Here is a 15,243-nt window from a genome sequence, read left to right as displayed (position 1 = left end):
CGTAGTACCTAAGCAGAACGTATCCCCCATCGAGGGTAAGCGTTGCATAGAATTAACAAACGAAAAAACGCATGTAAATTATTTGATAGTTTAATAGCATATTTAACAACATACAACATTACACAACAGTTAATAATTAATTAACGAAATACCTTTTTATTGAAGAAATGTTGTTTCATTACACGAGTCGCGTTTCGAGAAAACTGGACATAATGCTTGTGCGTAGTTTCATCCCAGATTAGCCTGTGCAGTCCACCAAGGCTAATCAAGGACGACCCTTTACGCCTTATTTGGTTTTTTACTAAGAAGAGACTTTATTTAAACGAAAAATGTCATATAAGCGGAAAGTGTCGTCCCTGGTTAGCCTGTATGAACTGCACAGGCTAATCTGGAATGACAATTTACGCAAAAACATTATGTCCAATTTTCTCAGAACGAGATTCATAAAATGAAAGAACAACATTTCTATAACATTTTTGTGTTAAACAGGTGACCAACATGGATACTTTGCAAGATCTGTACAGATTTAAACAAAATAAATACGGTCAAGTCTAATACATATAGTTTATTCATATTAATTACTTCTTGCAGCTGCAGACTACAGAAAGAGTTCACAGCAAGTCTCCTACAAAGTTCCATCATCACAGAAACCCTGTCAAATAACAATGGCAGATCTGTCCAAATGACATGACTACGAGGCACTGGTTTTCTATGCACGAACAAATTGCATTTGAAGTCAGAGTGCACCTCTATGGACTGTTTTACGGAGGCAGCATCACTGTGCGAGTACATCTGCATCAATGTCAATTTGCTTCTGTCTTTACAAACCATGAAATCCTGACTGATATTTTCCTGAACTTCAGTCTGTAGTTTTAAAAAGTCAACACAATCAACCTCCACCTCCTCAATGTCACATTCCTGATGATTTAGTGTTGTTTTCCCATTTGCATTCTGTTCAAAGTCTTCCAAAAATCCACGATTCAAAATGTCCGTCTCATCTTCCATGTTCATTATGTCTGGACCATTATCAATGAATCCTGTATTCAGCAACCCTGAATCATCATCTAAATGAACACAGTAGTCATGGTCATTCCCCTCATCACAGGTTTGGACATAAACATTACTACACGTTGGACTGTTGCCAGAACATGAATCATTTGACAATCCCGATAGAGCAGGTATTGTTTCATCCGATAGAGCAGGTTTTATTTCATCCGATAGAGCAGGTATTGTTTCATCCGATAGAGCAGGTATATTTTCATCCGATAGAGCAGGTATTGTTTCATCCCTGCTGGTTGTGACCTTAGGTTTTTTCCATAGGTACTTCTGTGTACAAAAGCCCTTACTGCGTTTCTTCCGCGGCATCCTGCAAAAAATAAATGTTCATATAAATGTACATATTATATGTGCAGATATGGTTTCATCAACATAAAGTATGCGTGAGAGAAATTGAAGTATGAACATGTAATAATAATCGTCCACATACTAATCGTAATAATAACATTAGTATCCTCTTAGACAAAAATGAGAACAGAACTTATTTATTTATTCACAATAAACAGTTTTGTTTTTCATGTTTAGCAGAAGCATAAGAAGAAATATTTATAAATAGTAGAAGAAGTAGTAGTTGTAGCAGCAAAGCAGCAGTAGCAGAAGAAACATATTTGCAGTTATAAATGTAGAAGAAATTCTGACGATTCATGATTTTTAGCAAAGGTTACTTATTAAATAATTAATGGTTAGGCCTGCGCTTGTAAATTATTGATGAATAAGCAATTGACGCAACTTACTATTGACCAAGGTTAAAACAATATAACACAGATTTCAATAAACCATAACGGTGTTTCGCAAAGACCTATCGCTCCGATTCACTCGTACCATATAACAAAGCGTTGCTTTTAATAAAGAGTAAATTGTATCATAAAATGCAATCTACGAGGATCAACCACTACATATAATTTAAAATCAACATTGTTATACAGTGTGAACATTTCAAAGGCTGATCTTTTATCCTGGTCCGAAACTTATGTTTTATAGTTCATTTACATGTAATAATTGTTTGATCGGAAATTATCGGAAATTATACCCACTGGATGAACCGTCTGCTGAATCGACATTTAAAATTACGCATGCATTGTTATTCACTTAGCACCACAAAACTTTAGTATTGGTATTGTTAACAATACTTTTAAAGAGACATTTGATTTTCTCATTCGACTAAATTCGTTTTAATCGCTGATTGCCAATGTAAGAAAACCTTCAATAGGCGTATTTGATTAGAAAGGTTTTATTATAATCTTTGTGAAGATCAGAGTTCACTGAACTAGCGAGACCATCTTTCTTATTGTGTCCTGTTAAATCCACTTTTTACCTCCATATCGAATATTGTTACATGCATATGCTGACGTTTGTTTTATTTATCTGATTATGCATTAGACGCGATGTGTTTTTTTCCGGTTCAATGATCAAAGCCAAATGATTTTTTTTAATTTAGTTATTTGTTTACTTTAAAAAGAGTGTAAAAGTGCACATTTATTCAAAATATACTCGCAAAATTCTCAAGACGATTTTATTGAAATAAGTCCTTCAGTCCTTAATAGACCAATTCATTGTTATTGTTTTGATTCCGAATTTTCGCGCATGCGCGATGCGCTGGTAGGCAAAAGCACTGGGTACAGTTACGATAAACACTATGTAATATAAATACCGGCACGTGTTTAGTCAATATATCGAAAACATTAACAACAACATCATAACACCTAAATACTATTAAAGATATTGCATTTTTAATGTCAATATTGTTTAATTAATACATGTATTCTTATCTATAAAAAAATATATACTCGTTAGTCATTAGCATCAAGGTAAAGGTGGTCTGAAGACTAAACACCGACAATTTCACAAAACAAAGCTATGCATTAGCCGTTGTATTTTTTTGCAGAAGGACTTCAAAAATTACAAAAAATAATAAAGCATCCCATTATATAATTATAATTATCAATTGTATGAGTATGAAAGTGTGGTAAAAAAAAATGAGTGAAAGAAAAGGGGTGCATTAAAATCTGACATACCGGTACAACAAAGCCCTATTAAAAGCGAAGTGCATGACAGTATTTAAATGTTATGATCATTTTCTTTTAAATTGGATGATTTGTTTTTAAGGTGAATAACACTATAGATGAATCGTAACATACAACTGAAAAACGCAACTTCACATGATGCAAATTAACCTGTGAATTCATGTATATTGAATTTCCTTGACAAGTGTATATGAGTGACAAATATCTTACATGTTATAATATATATCTACATTGTTTTTTATTTTTCGTAAATATTATTTACCCCGGTAGTCATACGTAATTTCTTGTTTTCATGATGTCGTTTGTGCATGGCCGTAACATTCAATCTTCAAACGGAATGACGTAGTTTTCATTAACCGGTACCCGCTAAATACGTTTAATGATTATATGTACATTTACCATTTATTAAATACGTTTTGTTATAAATTACCGGCAAACAGGCTAGTATTTTCAAAGCGTACATTTTCTGTTAATATATACTGGACAAATTACTTTATATTTTTTTACGATATGTAGCATATCTAATTGAACAGTTGAACTTTGGCGGTATATTACTCAACCCCAAATAACTGCTCAATACTACTAGAAAGAGAAGACATGGTGGTATCATCAATTGTGTTTAATGACCAGACTTTCATATACCACCTGTGGTCAGGGACCTATTGTTTGTATAGGTCCCTGCTGTAGTTTATGACACTTTGCTGTTAGTTAAGTAGGGACAATATCTGATCAAAACGAGATAATCGGCTTGTGCCGAACAAAGGGGGCAATTAAACACCGGAATACAAAGGCTAACACGATTTTAAGATTGATGCAAACAATCAAATCAAACCAATTAAATTAAATTAATTTAATGTGTCAAAGTGTTAGTTTTCCTAGACAGACAGACAATACTTTTTTTAGTAATTTCCTTTTTACTCCCATCGTCAACATAATATATTTTGTATATAACAATAAAAATACATATATGTTGCTTTAAGGTAGGTGAAACTATGTCACAAAGTATATTTACATTTTTTTTTTAGGGTAGGTGTACCCATTGAGCATAAAAAGCGCACAACGAATATACAATATATGTAATTTATTTTGTAAAGTCGCGATTAATTCCTTTTGTTAAATTATATTATTTAAAGGACACAAGAAAATCTATTTATGGTGTTGTTTTTTTCCGGTTTGCCTGTTTGCATTTAAAGGGGCCTTTTCACAGATTTTGGTATTTTTTTAACTTATTCATTAAATGCTTTATATTGATAAATGTAAACATTGGATCGTAAAAGCTCCAGTAAAAAATCAAGAAAAAAATTAAAAAAAGGAAAAGAACATTGCCCGGAGCAGGTTTCGAACCAGTGACCCCTGGAGTCCTGCCAGAGTCCTGAAGTAAAAACGCTTTAGCCTACTGAGCTATTCCGCCGAGTACACATTCTTGACGTATTTTATACCTTATATAAGCAATCTTCGTAGTTTCACAAAATTTAACGACAAAAACAGAACTCTCCAAATTATTCAATCGTTTCGCGTTGCAACGCTTTATAATTTTTAGGTTTTAAAATCGTCAAAAGATGCATATAATGGCTATATTAAAGCATGGTTAATGTTCAGTATTACTGTTTCCTCACAAATATCATAACTAAAACGAAAACTTACGAATCTGAAACAACTTTTTTCAATTTTGTCAATTTACCAAAGCGTGAAAAGATCCCTTTAAAAATAAAATATTTTGCCAATAATACTACCGAGTTTATAATGTGTGCATTGATGTAATCAGCTATGGTCAGATTACAGAATGATATAATTGTAAAATTTAGTTCAATGTTTTGGAAGACTTTTTTTAGTTGACTTGCACAATGTACCTCGTCAACATCACAGTCATGTGGTTGATATTGATACGCGCCAGAAAACATATTTCAACAAACACGAGTATGAATAAATCAAATGTATATTGGGGTACATAAGATGAACAATGGGTAAATTACGTTATACGATTTAACAAATTTGATCTGATACTCAAAGATTCCTTAACACATAAACAAAGTGTTATTAGTTCAGACCCTGTTCTTTAGTTGCAGCAATTGTACATACTTAATAACAGATGGATTATGGATTATCATAGTGGTAGGTTAAAATGCTGTGTGCATGGAATCGATCTATTTATTGTTTGTTTTTATTCTTATTTGTTTGAGTACAGTACAACAACTTTTGGGATGTTTAAATCTAAAATCTAAAAATGATCGTATACATGTCAAAATATATTAAATAATGTATTTAATATAGATGTAGAGCGTGACAATAAATATCGTGCTCGATATCTCCCCTTTGATCGTGTCTTTCTTTTGCCTACCAGAGTAGCACGGATAAAGATACGCAGGTGCGCGTGACGTCACGCGTGAATTGGTCTATAAGCAAAACATATTGAAGTAAAACAAACATTTTACAAGCTCAAAACAATCTTATTATGACAATATCAGAGAAACCTCTGGGAAAAATGAGATTAATGCGTATGCGTTAAGTGTCGTCCCAGATCGGTCTACGTTAGCGTTACCGATCGCCAAAATCGCCATTGGCGATTACAATTTCTGGCTGGCGATTAAAAATAAGATTTTCATGAAATTGGCGATTGAAAAAAATAGACCCTATGCTATACAAATGCACACTCTAAATGCCTGTTTTCAGACCGTATAAATCGCCAGAAACATCGCTAAGATTACACAGATAACACCCTTACCGGAAAGGCCCCAGGGGATAATGACCACGGCCTAGGTCGATAATCCACATGGCTAATGTCTTAAGTGGTCATGCTTTTCGAATATTTGGGTTACTTGGCGATTTACGTGATAATCACTGAAGCGTGCCGTGTAATGGCCTATGCTCTAGATGTTACGATTCAACGTTATCGAATCGACCAGTACGGAATTGTCATTTAATCAGATGGGCGGAGTTATGGCATTGACATAGCCAAACGAGAGCGCCGATGGCGTTAAAAGCATAGGTGCAAGATACAGGGAAGAATGGCGTCACGTGGTATAATGTAGTTCGATATCGCCATCCGCGAATTTCTCAAATCAATAATTTCAAACAATTACCGACTATTTAAATAGATAATCTTTCCATTTACATCAGTGTTTGAAACGCTTATGAAAAATAATTACCCAAGCCTTTCAAAATTTAAGCACGGACAGATCTGTATCGAACTATTCTTTTCACAAATGAAAATAGACGCTACCCTATTCGTCTGCGTCAAGAATTTGTCTTAAAACTTGTGGTAAGCGTTAGATGCAGACGTGCACAACAGATTGAGTTCTGAATACAGATTTCTGAATGCAGATTTTTATAGAAACTCCTCACAGAAGTTACTTCCCTTGCTTCGCCCGGTCAGTAACTTCTAGTATAAGGGAGGCCACTGCGTAGGAGATTGAAATTTATATTGCAGATAGAATTGTTTTACGAACGAAATTTGTTTTAGGTTATAAGAAGATTTTTTAACATAAAACGATCTTAGAAAAATTCACTAAAAACGGTGTCAGCAATATTCTTGGAAGAAAACGTTAGAAAAACGTTTCCAAATAAAAATTGTAAGAATGACCATATACTAAATTAAATAGATATTTCGTCTGATTTTTGATCAGGTAAGGCTTCATAAAGGGCAACCGATCGATGTGGATTTTCGAAATGTGGTATATACCATAAGCATAGGTGCGTAAACGCACCTATGCTAAAAACTAATTTCCCAAGAAACAACGATTTTGATTGGCTAAAAAAGTAGATATGAGTAACTTCCCTTTACGGTCGCTTTGCGACTTGAAAGATTAACTGGTTCCCCGTTGAATATAACCGTTGACTTCGTTGACTATAATATATAGAGAGTAGCGAAAGAAAAGAGTATGTAACCAATCTACTTGAAAGACCGATTTAGAAAGCGAGTTGCAGATTCCAGGAAAAATGGATGCTGCGAACAATATGGAAAGTCGAAGCAACAGAAATTAACACAATTCTTTAGAAAAGAAAGCGGAAAAAATAATGTAAGCTCAGGAAATGACCAAATGTTAAGTTCGCGATCTGAAGACGTCTTATATAGCGCAGACGTGAATGCAGAATCAGAAACGTCTACCTGTCAAGTCTCACGGTTTTGCCATGAGTCTCACGGTTTTTGACATGGAATGACGGTCTCATGATGAGTCTGATGACTAAGTAATTTCTCACGCATTTCTTCAAAAACAAAAAAAAATTAAAAAAGTATTGTTTGGATTTCATAAAATATCGTATAATTACTACCGAGACGGGAGGGCTGTTTTAGTGGTTTCTGACCTAAATACCACATGTACCGAAAACTGTTTAACGGTGGTAATGTATCATTATCACTACGTCACCGTTGTCTATGTAAACAAAAAAATCGGCTGCAAAATGTCAGCAAATGGCTCACCAGCGAAGAAAATTTTTCAAGCAAAAAAGGGCTAATTTCAGACAAAAATAGTCTTAATTTTGCTCAGGAAATAGCCCCAAAACGCACCACAGACGATCTAGAATCCAAAAATTTTCAGGTGGGGCATGCCCCCGGACCCCCCTAGATTTGGCGACTAAGTTTTTTTCCTTAGCGCCAACCTAGATCGGTGTTCCTTTATAATCGAAATATTACTTTAAAGCGAAAATGGTCACCCCTAATTGGCCTGTACGGACTGAACATTCTTATCTGGGATGACACTACACGCATGCATGTCAGAAACATTTAAGTATATGTAATACAAGAAGAGATATCCAAGTGTTCACTAAATTAAGTGCTATGAGTTAAGTCTACCAATGTAGCAATATGAAAATGAAACAAAAAAAGGCTACAATTAACCAAATCTATCCACAAATAGCAAAGTTATTCAAAAAGGCGTCCAAGCTATTTTCGAAGTTTTCCCTTCTCAATGTGTAAATGTATGAAACATGTAAGTGTATGTCTTACACGAAGAGATATTCAAGTGTGTACTAAATATAGTGCTATGAGTTTAGTCTTCCACTGTAGCAATATGAAAATGAAACAAAATAAGTCTACAATTAACCAAATCCATCCACAAATAGCAAAGCTATACAAAAAGGCGTCCAAGCTAATTTTGAAGTCTTCCCTTCCCAATGTTTCAATGTCCGAAACATTTAAGTATATGTCTTTCAAGAAGAGATATTCAAGTGTGTACTAAATATAGTGCTAAGAGTTTAGTCTACCAATGTAGCAATATGAAAATGAAACAAAATAAGTCCAAAATAAAACAAATCTATCCACAAATAGCAGAGTTATACAAAAAGGCGTCCATGCTATTTTTGAAATCTTCCCTTCTTAATGTTTAAATGTCCGAAACATTTAAGTATATGTCTTACAAGAAGAGATATTCAAGTGTGTACTAAATATAGTGCTATGAGTTTAGTCTACCAATGTAGCAATATGAAAATGAAACAAAATAAGTATACAATTAACCAAATCTATCCACAAATAGCAAAGCTATACAAAAAGGCGTCCAAGCTAATTTTGAAGTCTTCCCTTCTCAATGTGTACATGTCCAAAACATTTAAGTATATGTCTTTCAAGAAGAGATATTCAAGTGTGTACTAAATATAGTGCTAAGAGTTTAGTATACCAATGTAGCAATATGAAAATGAAACAAAATAAGTCCAAAATGAAACAAATCTATCCACAAATAGCAGAGTTATACAAAAAGGCGTCCGTGTTTTTTTTTTAATCTTCCCTTCTCAATGTTTCAATGTCCGAAACATTTAAGTATATGTCTGACAAGAAGAGATATTCAAGTGTGTACTTAATCTAGTGCTATGAGTTTAGTCTACCAATGTAGCAATATGAAAATGAAACAAAATAAGTGTACAATTAACCAAATCTATCCACAAATAGCAAAGCTATACAAAAAGGCGTCCAAGCTAATTTTGAAGTCTTCCCTTCTCAATGTGTACATGTCCGAAAGATTTAAGTATATGTCTTTTAAGAAGAGATATTCAAGTGTGTACTAAATATAGTGCTAAGAGTTAAGTCTACCAATGTAGCAATATGAAAATGAAACAAAATAAGTCCAAAATGAAACAAATCTATCCACAAATAGCAAAGTTATACAAAAAGGCGTCCAAGCTATTTTTGAAGTCTTCCTGTCTCAATGTTTCAATGTCCGAAACATTTAAGTATATGTCTTACAAGAAGAGATATTCAAGTGTGTACTAAATATAGTGCTATGAGTTTAGTCTACCAATGTAGCAATATGAACATGAAACGAAATAAGTCCAAAATGAACCAAATCTATCCATAAACAGCAAAGTTATACAAAAAAGGCGGCAAATATATTTCTGAGGTATTCGCATGCAAAACTGCAACCACAAAAAAACTTTCAGAACATTAACTTAAATTTTAAGTATATGTTTTACAACAAAAAATAAATCATTCTCAATATAAATAAATCTATGCTTGAAATTACTGTCTGTTATCCAAAAAATAACTGAATATTGCAATTTGTTTAATTTTTGTTTACACTCAACAGATATGTACTGTGTGTGTGTGTGTTTTTTTATTAAATACTCTTTCACAAAAAGTTGAAAAACGAACATTATATAAATATGTAACAAAGGTTTTTTTATGGCGAAGACATTAAGTTAAATACATTCAAGACATTCTTTAGTTTTCAGTTGTTTTAAGCTTACTTGTAAATGACTATGGAAACTAGTCGAAAGAAGCTGATTTGCGAAACCTTCCCCCACCCGCTTGCCACTACGTTGTATTTCAATATAGCGATATAATAACCAAATTATCTGCACAGTTACATCGTAATTAGATTAATTATTGACGTTTACACTTATTGATACAATACAGCGATGGGTGGTTAATTGATATTCGATAATACTTACCTTAAAGTCAATAAAGACAGGTGTGAAAACCATAACGATGATGGCAATTGTTTACACGACTCGGCTTCAAAATGACGTCGTCTGCTCGATTGATGTCACGTGATCTAGATTTCGGTTCCGCCGCTCGAATTTCTGATAATTTCTATTGGTCTGAATGGATGTTACCAATCTTTGTATATTGATAGGTCTTTGAACACACAGAGCATGAACAAATAACCTCAACACTCTACCCTGCTTGCCTGTTGAATGACCAAACCTACAAATCTGTGAATGAGGAAATCTTGAACATGCAACACCTTCAAAACCTGTTTAACCAGTTCATTCAATCACAGATAGTATAGTCAACATCCGTATTCTCGCGGTATCCCTATTTCCGCGGTATTTCGGTTGCGCCCCTTTAGTGTTGTTTACCTGTTAGATTTGGTGACCCAATTTCTTTTGCCGTCAGAAAACAGTATTTTCAGTCATAATGAGCAATATTTTGGTAAGTCGGATTGTTATCCGTGAGAAATACATTTTTTCCACCAAATTAAACAATATTCACATTCAATTTTTCAGTATTTCAGCTTTTTACAACTTGTTGCACATCGTCTGCTCGCACTTTCCCGATCTCACTAATATGCAAATTTTACAAGCTCCGCCCACATGACTAAGGTTACACAACATATTTTAAAGATTAGGCCTTAAACCACTTAATTTTATACGGTAGGATGAACCTGAATGATCACGAGGGTTGGGTCTTCAAGGTGCAACGATCAATTATCTATGATGATTTATGCATGTATTCAAAGTTTTCCACCAAGACTAATAGACTTTCCTGATGAGAAGTTGATCTTATTGGGACAATATGATATTTATAAACATTGGGTGCATCTGAAACAGTGTACACATGTTAAAATGATCAGAAGAGGAAGCCCCTTGAGGTGCATGCATTGTCAAGAGGAGTAGCATTACGACTGTTGTGCAGTTCAAACGATTGTTAAACTACTTATGTTCATTTTAAATCAAATTTAATCTTTAATCATTGATGTTACTATTAAAAAGTTAAGCTTCAGTGCAGATATCATGTTTTAACTGTGATTTAGTGACGTAAAGCCTGTTGACATACTTACCGCGAGAATATGAATATGGCGTCTCGTACGCATCAGTGAACAGTATGGTGTATTAACTGCTTGGCACGAAATAAAACATAATTTATATGAATGAAAATTTGATGGATATCAGCGGGAAAGTTGTTTATCTTCGCAAAGGAGTCCATAATTTATAAATTAAGTATTTATTTCAACTTTAATTTTTATTTGAACGTTAAGTACCGCGAGAATACGGATGACCAGTATAAATACATTTGTCTTTTCCTTTACTTCTAAAAATTGCTTAACCAGCTGATATGCAAGCTATTTGTCAGTTAACTTAAACATAATTTTGAAACGTCCCCAGCATTGGTAAATGTTAAAGTCACGTGATCTGGAATATTTCTCCTTGATTCAAAACTACTGTTCCGAGTGGACTAGGAAATCCGATGTTTATGCTTAATATTGATGAATGAAATTATTCCAACTTTTGAAACTTGTGTAGGATAACGGACATAAATCCGCCTCCAAAGAGGTATTACACTCGCATATCGGTGAAAATTAGGATTTGTAAACGGCGTTTGTTTCATTAGTGATCCGGAACTCCTGTCCCGATTTAATATTTACATTCTAGATCTGTTGGAAATGTAACCCTTACTTGCTCATACCGGGTCCCCCTCCCATCCGGAACAGTCCAAAACCACCTAAAACTTCCCTTTGAACCAAAATATTGACATCTCTCATCTATGTTAGCATCACATTATCAAAACATTCATTAAATTTCATTTTCTACTTATCGTGTTTGCAGACGAATCCCTGTGGCCTTGACATTGCAGTAAATGTGCTTTTTTAAGGTTATATTACACTAATTCCGATTCCCATAGGGTCCCATTATAAAACTGACAACGTTCACAGCATTTTTCTTGCCTTTCCGACGTATCAATTTTTCCGAACCTGGTATCATTTTAAAGATGAATCTGTCCTCTTTCAATAATTGAAATCAAAAACATACCGTCTCGCAACTTCTAAGAAAGTAAATCGCTGTCGAATGAATCCACCAAAAACGTGTTTCGGAAGACTAATTTCGACTACCCCACCCCCCCCCCCCCCCCCCCCCCCCTCTAAATGTTAAATAGCTTCCAATCCAAGGCATCAAAGTACTCCAGACACATACAGGGACGGGGACAGCAAAGGTGGCAGCGTAGAAGACGGGCGTGGCAGACCTTGGTCAGAGATACAGGCCGGGATTTGCTGGCCACATGAAGATAATGGAAGTGTCGAAGGACGGCGGTACCCACGCTCAACGTGCTGGGGAAACCGTTCTGGGGTTCGGGTCGACAGCTTGTGGCGTCTAGTGAGACCATACAAGCAGAGCAGCGCGCGAGGAGAGGGTATAAGATCCATATTAAATTCAATAAAATCTGCTATTCTCAGTTTTATTTGAGATGGGCATAGTAAAATAAAGTGCACAACACTAGTTAAGGAACATAATGAAGGAGGTTTAAAAATGATCAATTTGGATGCACTTATTCCAGCATTGAAACTTACATGGCAATAAAAACTTCAATCCTGTCTGGGATATTGGATAGATATCACAAAACTGTATTTTGATACTTATAAACTCTTTAATTGCAGTTATCATTACGCTTAAACGATATTTAACAGAATTTCCAATCCTTTTTGGGTAGATGTTTGTAAAAGCTTCTCAATTTATTGTAATAATTTGGAATTAAACACAGAATATTTCATGTATTATCCACTTTTCTATAATCCAAACATATTGATAGGAAATTAAAGTATTTTCTTTAAGTCATGGTTTGATGCTGGAATTCATTGTATAGGGGATATATTTAAAAAATGGAACCTTTATTCCTTAAAATAAAATAAATAGAACGTATAATTTGAACATCAATTTCATTCATTATACAGGAGTGAAAAGAGCAATACATGAGTTTATGAAAAAAATATTGTATATATTGTCCCACCCAACAAATTATTAAACGCTTTTTGCCCCCTATATTGAAAAAAGAATCAGGAGCAAAAAACACTATACACCATTATAAAAATAATATGAACAACCATCAGTTCAAGCAAAATGGTGTACTAAACTTCATGCCACAATTAATGAAAAAGAATAGATTTGCATATTTGAGCTACCCTTTTTAGTAACCAATGACGTGAACGTGCAGTGGTTCCAATATAGATTAACTCACAGAATACTTGGAACAAATAGTCTCTTAAATAAAATGAAAATTACTAATGATCTATTATGTTCTTTTTGCAAACAAAGTGATGAAACTTAAGAACATTTATTTTGGGAATATCAGATATCTAAAACACTTATTGACGAAAAGTTACCCGGACAATCTTTTCCATTTATTGATAAGAAAATGTTTCTTCTTGGATATTTAACAAAGTCTGCTAGTACCATAAATAAGGTAATTTTATTTTAAAGCTATTCTTATACAAGTTTAAAACAAATAAATTCATTCCAAGCATAGCAGGAGCCAAGAAATACCTAAGATATGAATACGATAACCCGAGAAAAATTGTAATACTATTTTATCACAGACTTAGAATTTATCCGTGAGAATTGTTGTAGTTTCATCTGTTATTACAATGTAAACATCATTTATACAGCATTGCTTATTTATACACACTGAAAAATATCTATATCATTAAATGCACCTATTAATGTTTCTCTCTATGCCTTAACATCTGTTAGTACAATTTATACATCATTGGTCGTATTTATATATAAACACACACTGGAAAATGTCTTTTCTTTTTTCTTATTTCTTTTTTTTTTTTTGTCAACACAAGATTAAAGGATCATATAGATAACCTTAGATGTTTGCATTTTTTTATTTTTACTTTTGATTTCTTCATCTCTGATTGCATCACACCATTGTGTTTATGAATTTAATATAATACATGTATTTTTTCTTTAAATATAACGTGTTGAAAACATTCTTTATCAATTCTGTATTTTGGGAAATCTGCATTTCCAGAGAATTATACATTTCTCAATAAAAAAATAATTCCAGCACTCCTTTTGCAGAGTAAACCTGACCAGACATGAATTGCCGTTAAATTGTCTACCAATGCACATTAAGGTGTCATTTGCCACCGTGCACTGGTCTATTTGGATCAAAATTATTTCGTTTGCCAATATCCGGGCAGCCGAGGTAAATTTGACAAGCCACATTACAGTCATTTGTGCTGACAGGTTATTTTTTAGTCGCCAAACTGTAATTTTCGCCGTCTGCTCGGTTCCAATAATCCTTATGATATCTTCTGGCAACTATTATTTTTGATTGACGTCGGTCAATGGAGAAAGCGTTAACCGCAGATTCTTTAACACATACTTACAGTTTTACCATTTAGGTAATATAAAACAGTAGTAGTAGTAGTAGTAGTAGTAGTAGTAGTAGTAGTAGTAGTAGTAGTAGTAGTTGTAGTAGTATGTTTTGTTATATCAGAACTTGCCTTTAGGACGTTTTCAAATGTTCCCTCCATATAATCCGCGTCTGTGATTGGCCGATTATCTTGTGCGCACAATATAGCGATTGTGTTTTCAAGTCTCAAAAAAAAGAGACGGGAAAGCAGAACTTGTGTTTCCGCTCCAAAAAAAAAGACGTGAAAACAAAACTTTTGTTTTCCCGTCGCCAAAAAAAAACACTCCTGAAAACAGACTTATTTTGTGTTTCCCCGAGTTATTTTTTTTTTTGGCGACGGGAAAACATAACTTGTGTTTTCCCGACTTTTTTTTGTTTGGAGCGGTGATGTCACCTTAGTGCCACCGTAACGATCACGTCAAATGCGGAGGTATTTTTTAGCTATATAATCAATCCTCGTAGTTCGCCAAAATATCGATTCGCATCGAACGACGCTTTTGACTGTTTAACAGTCCCTTTAAAGTCCCATCGTACGCATCTCAAAAATCGTGTTTGTATAAGAGTTTGAAATAGAAGTACATAATTTATAAACTATGATACATTTAATCTATACTATATATTATTTATAATTTCAACTAATTTTGCACAGTGAGTGAGTGATTATGTTGATTTATTTATGTTGTTTTAAATCCTTTTTTCTGCTGCTTGTGAAGCTGAAGATTCACTTTGTTCATATAAAAGAAATTAATTATCGCCATGAAAAATGTCGATAAGTTATACTAAATACACATTAACACACTCACACGATTCTTGTCTTAA

General features: G+C 33.9%; 1 protein-coding gene across 1 annotated transcript; it reads right to left on the bottom strand.

Annotated features, from left to right (window-relative positions):
• Positions 1–74: 74 nt before the first annotated feature.
• LOC127865707 (uncharacterized) lies at positions 75–10,237 on the bottom strand. The gene is made up of 2 exons (XM_052405656.1): positions 9,957–10,237; positions 75–1,366 (listed from the first exon to the last, which is right to left on the bottom strand). Exon 2 carries the CDS (start codon positions 1,363–1,365, stop codon positions 466–468), a length of 900 nt encoding a protein of 299 aa, XP_052261616.1. The 5' UTR covers position 1,366; positions 9,957–10,237; the 3' UTR covers positions 75–465.
• Positions 10,238–15,243: the final 5,006 nt, after the last annotated feature.

The sequence above is a fragment of the Dreissena polymorpha genome, chromosome 2, assembly GCF_020536995.1.
Source record: "Dreissena polymorpha isolate Duluth1 chromosome 2, UMN_Dpol_1.0, whole genome shotgun sequence".
Classification (NCBI taxonomy): Eukaryota; Metazoa; Mollusca; class Bivalvia; order Myida; family Dreissenidae; genus Dreissena; species Dreissena polymorpha.
The sequence above is the reverse complement of the archived record's forward strand: the minus strand, read 5'-3'. Positions and strand labels throughout refer to the sequence as shown.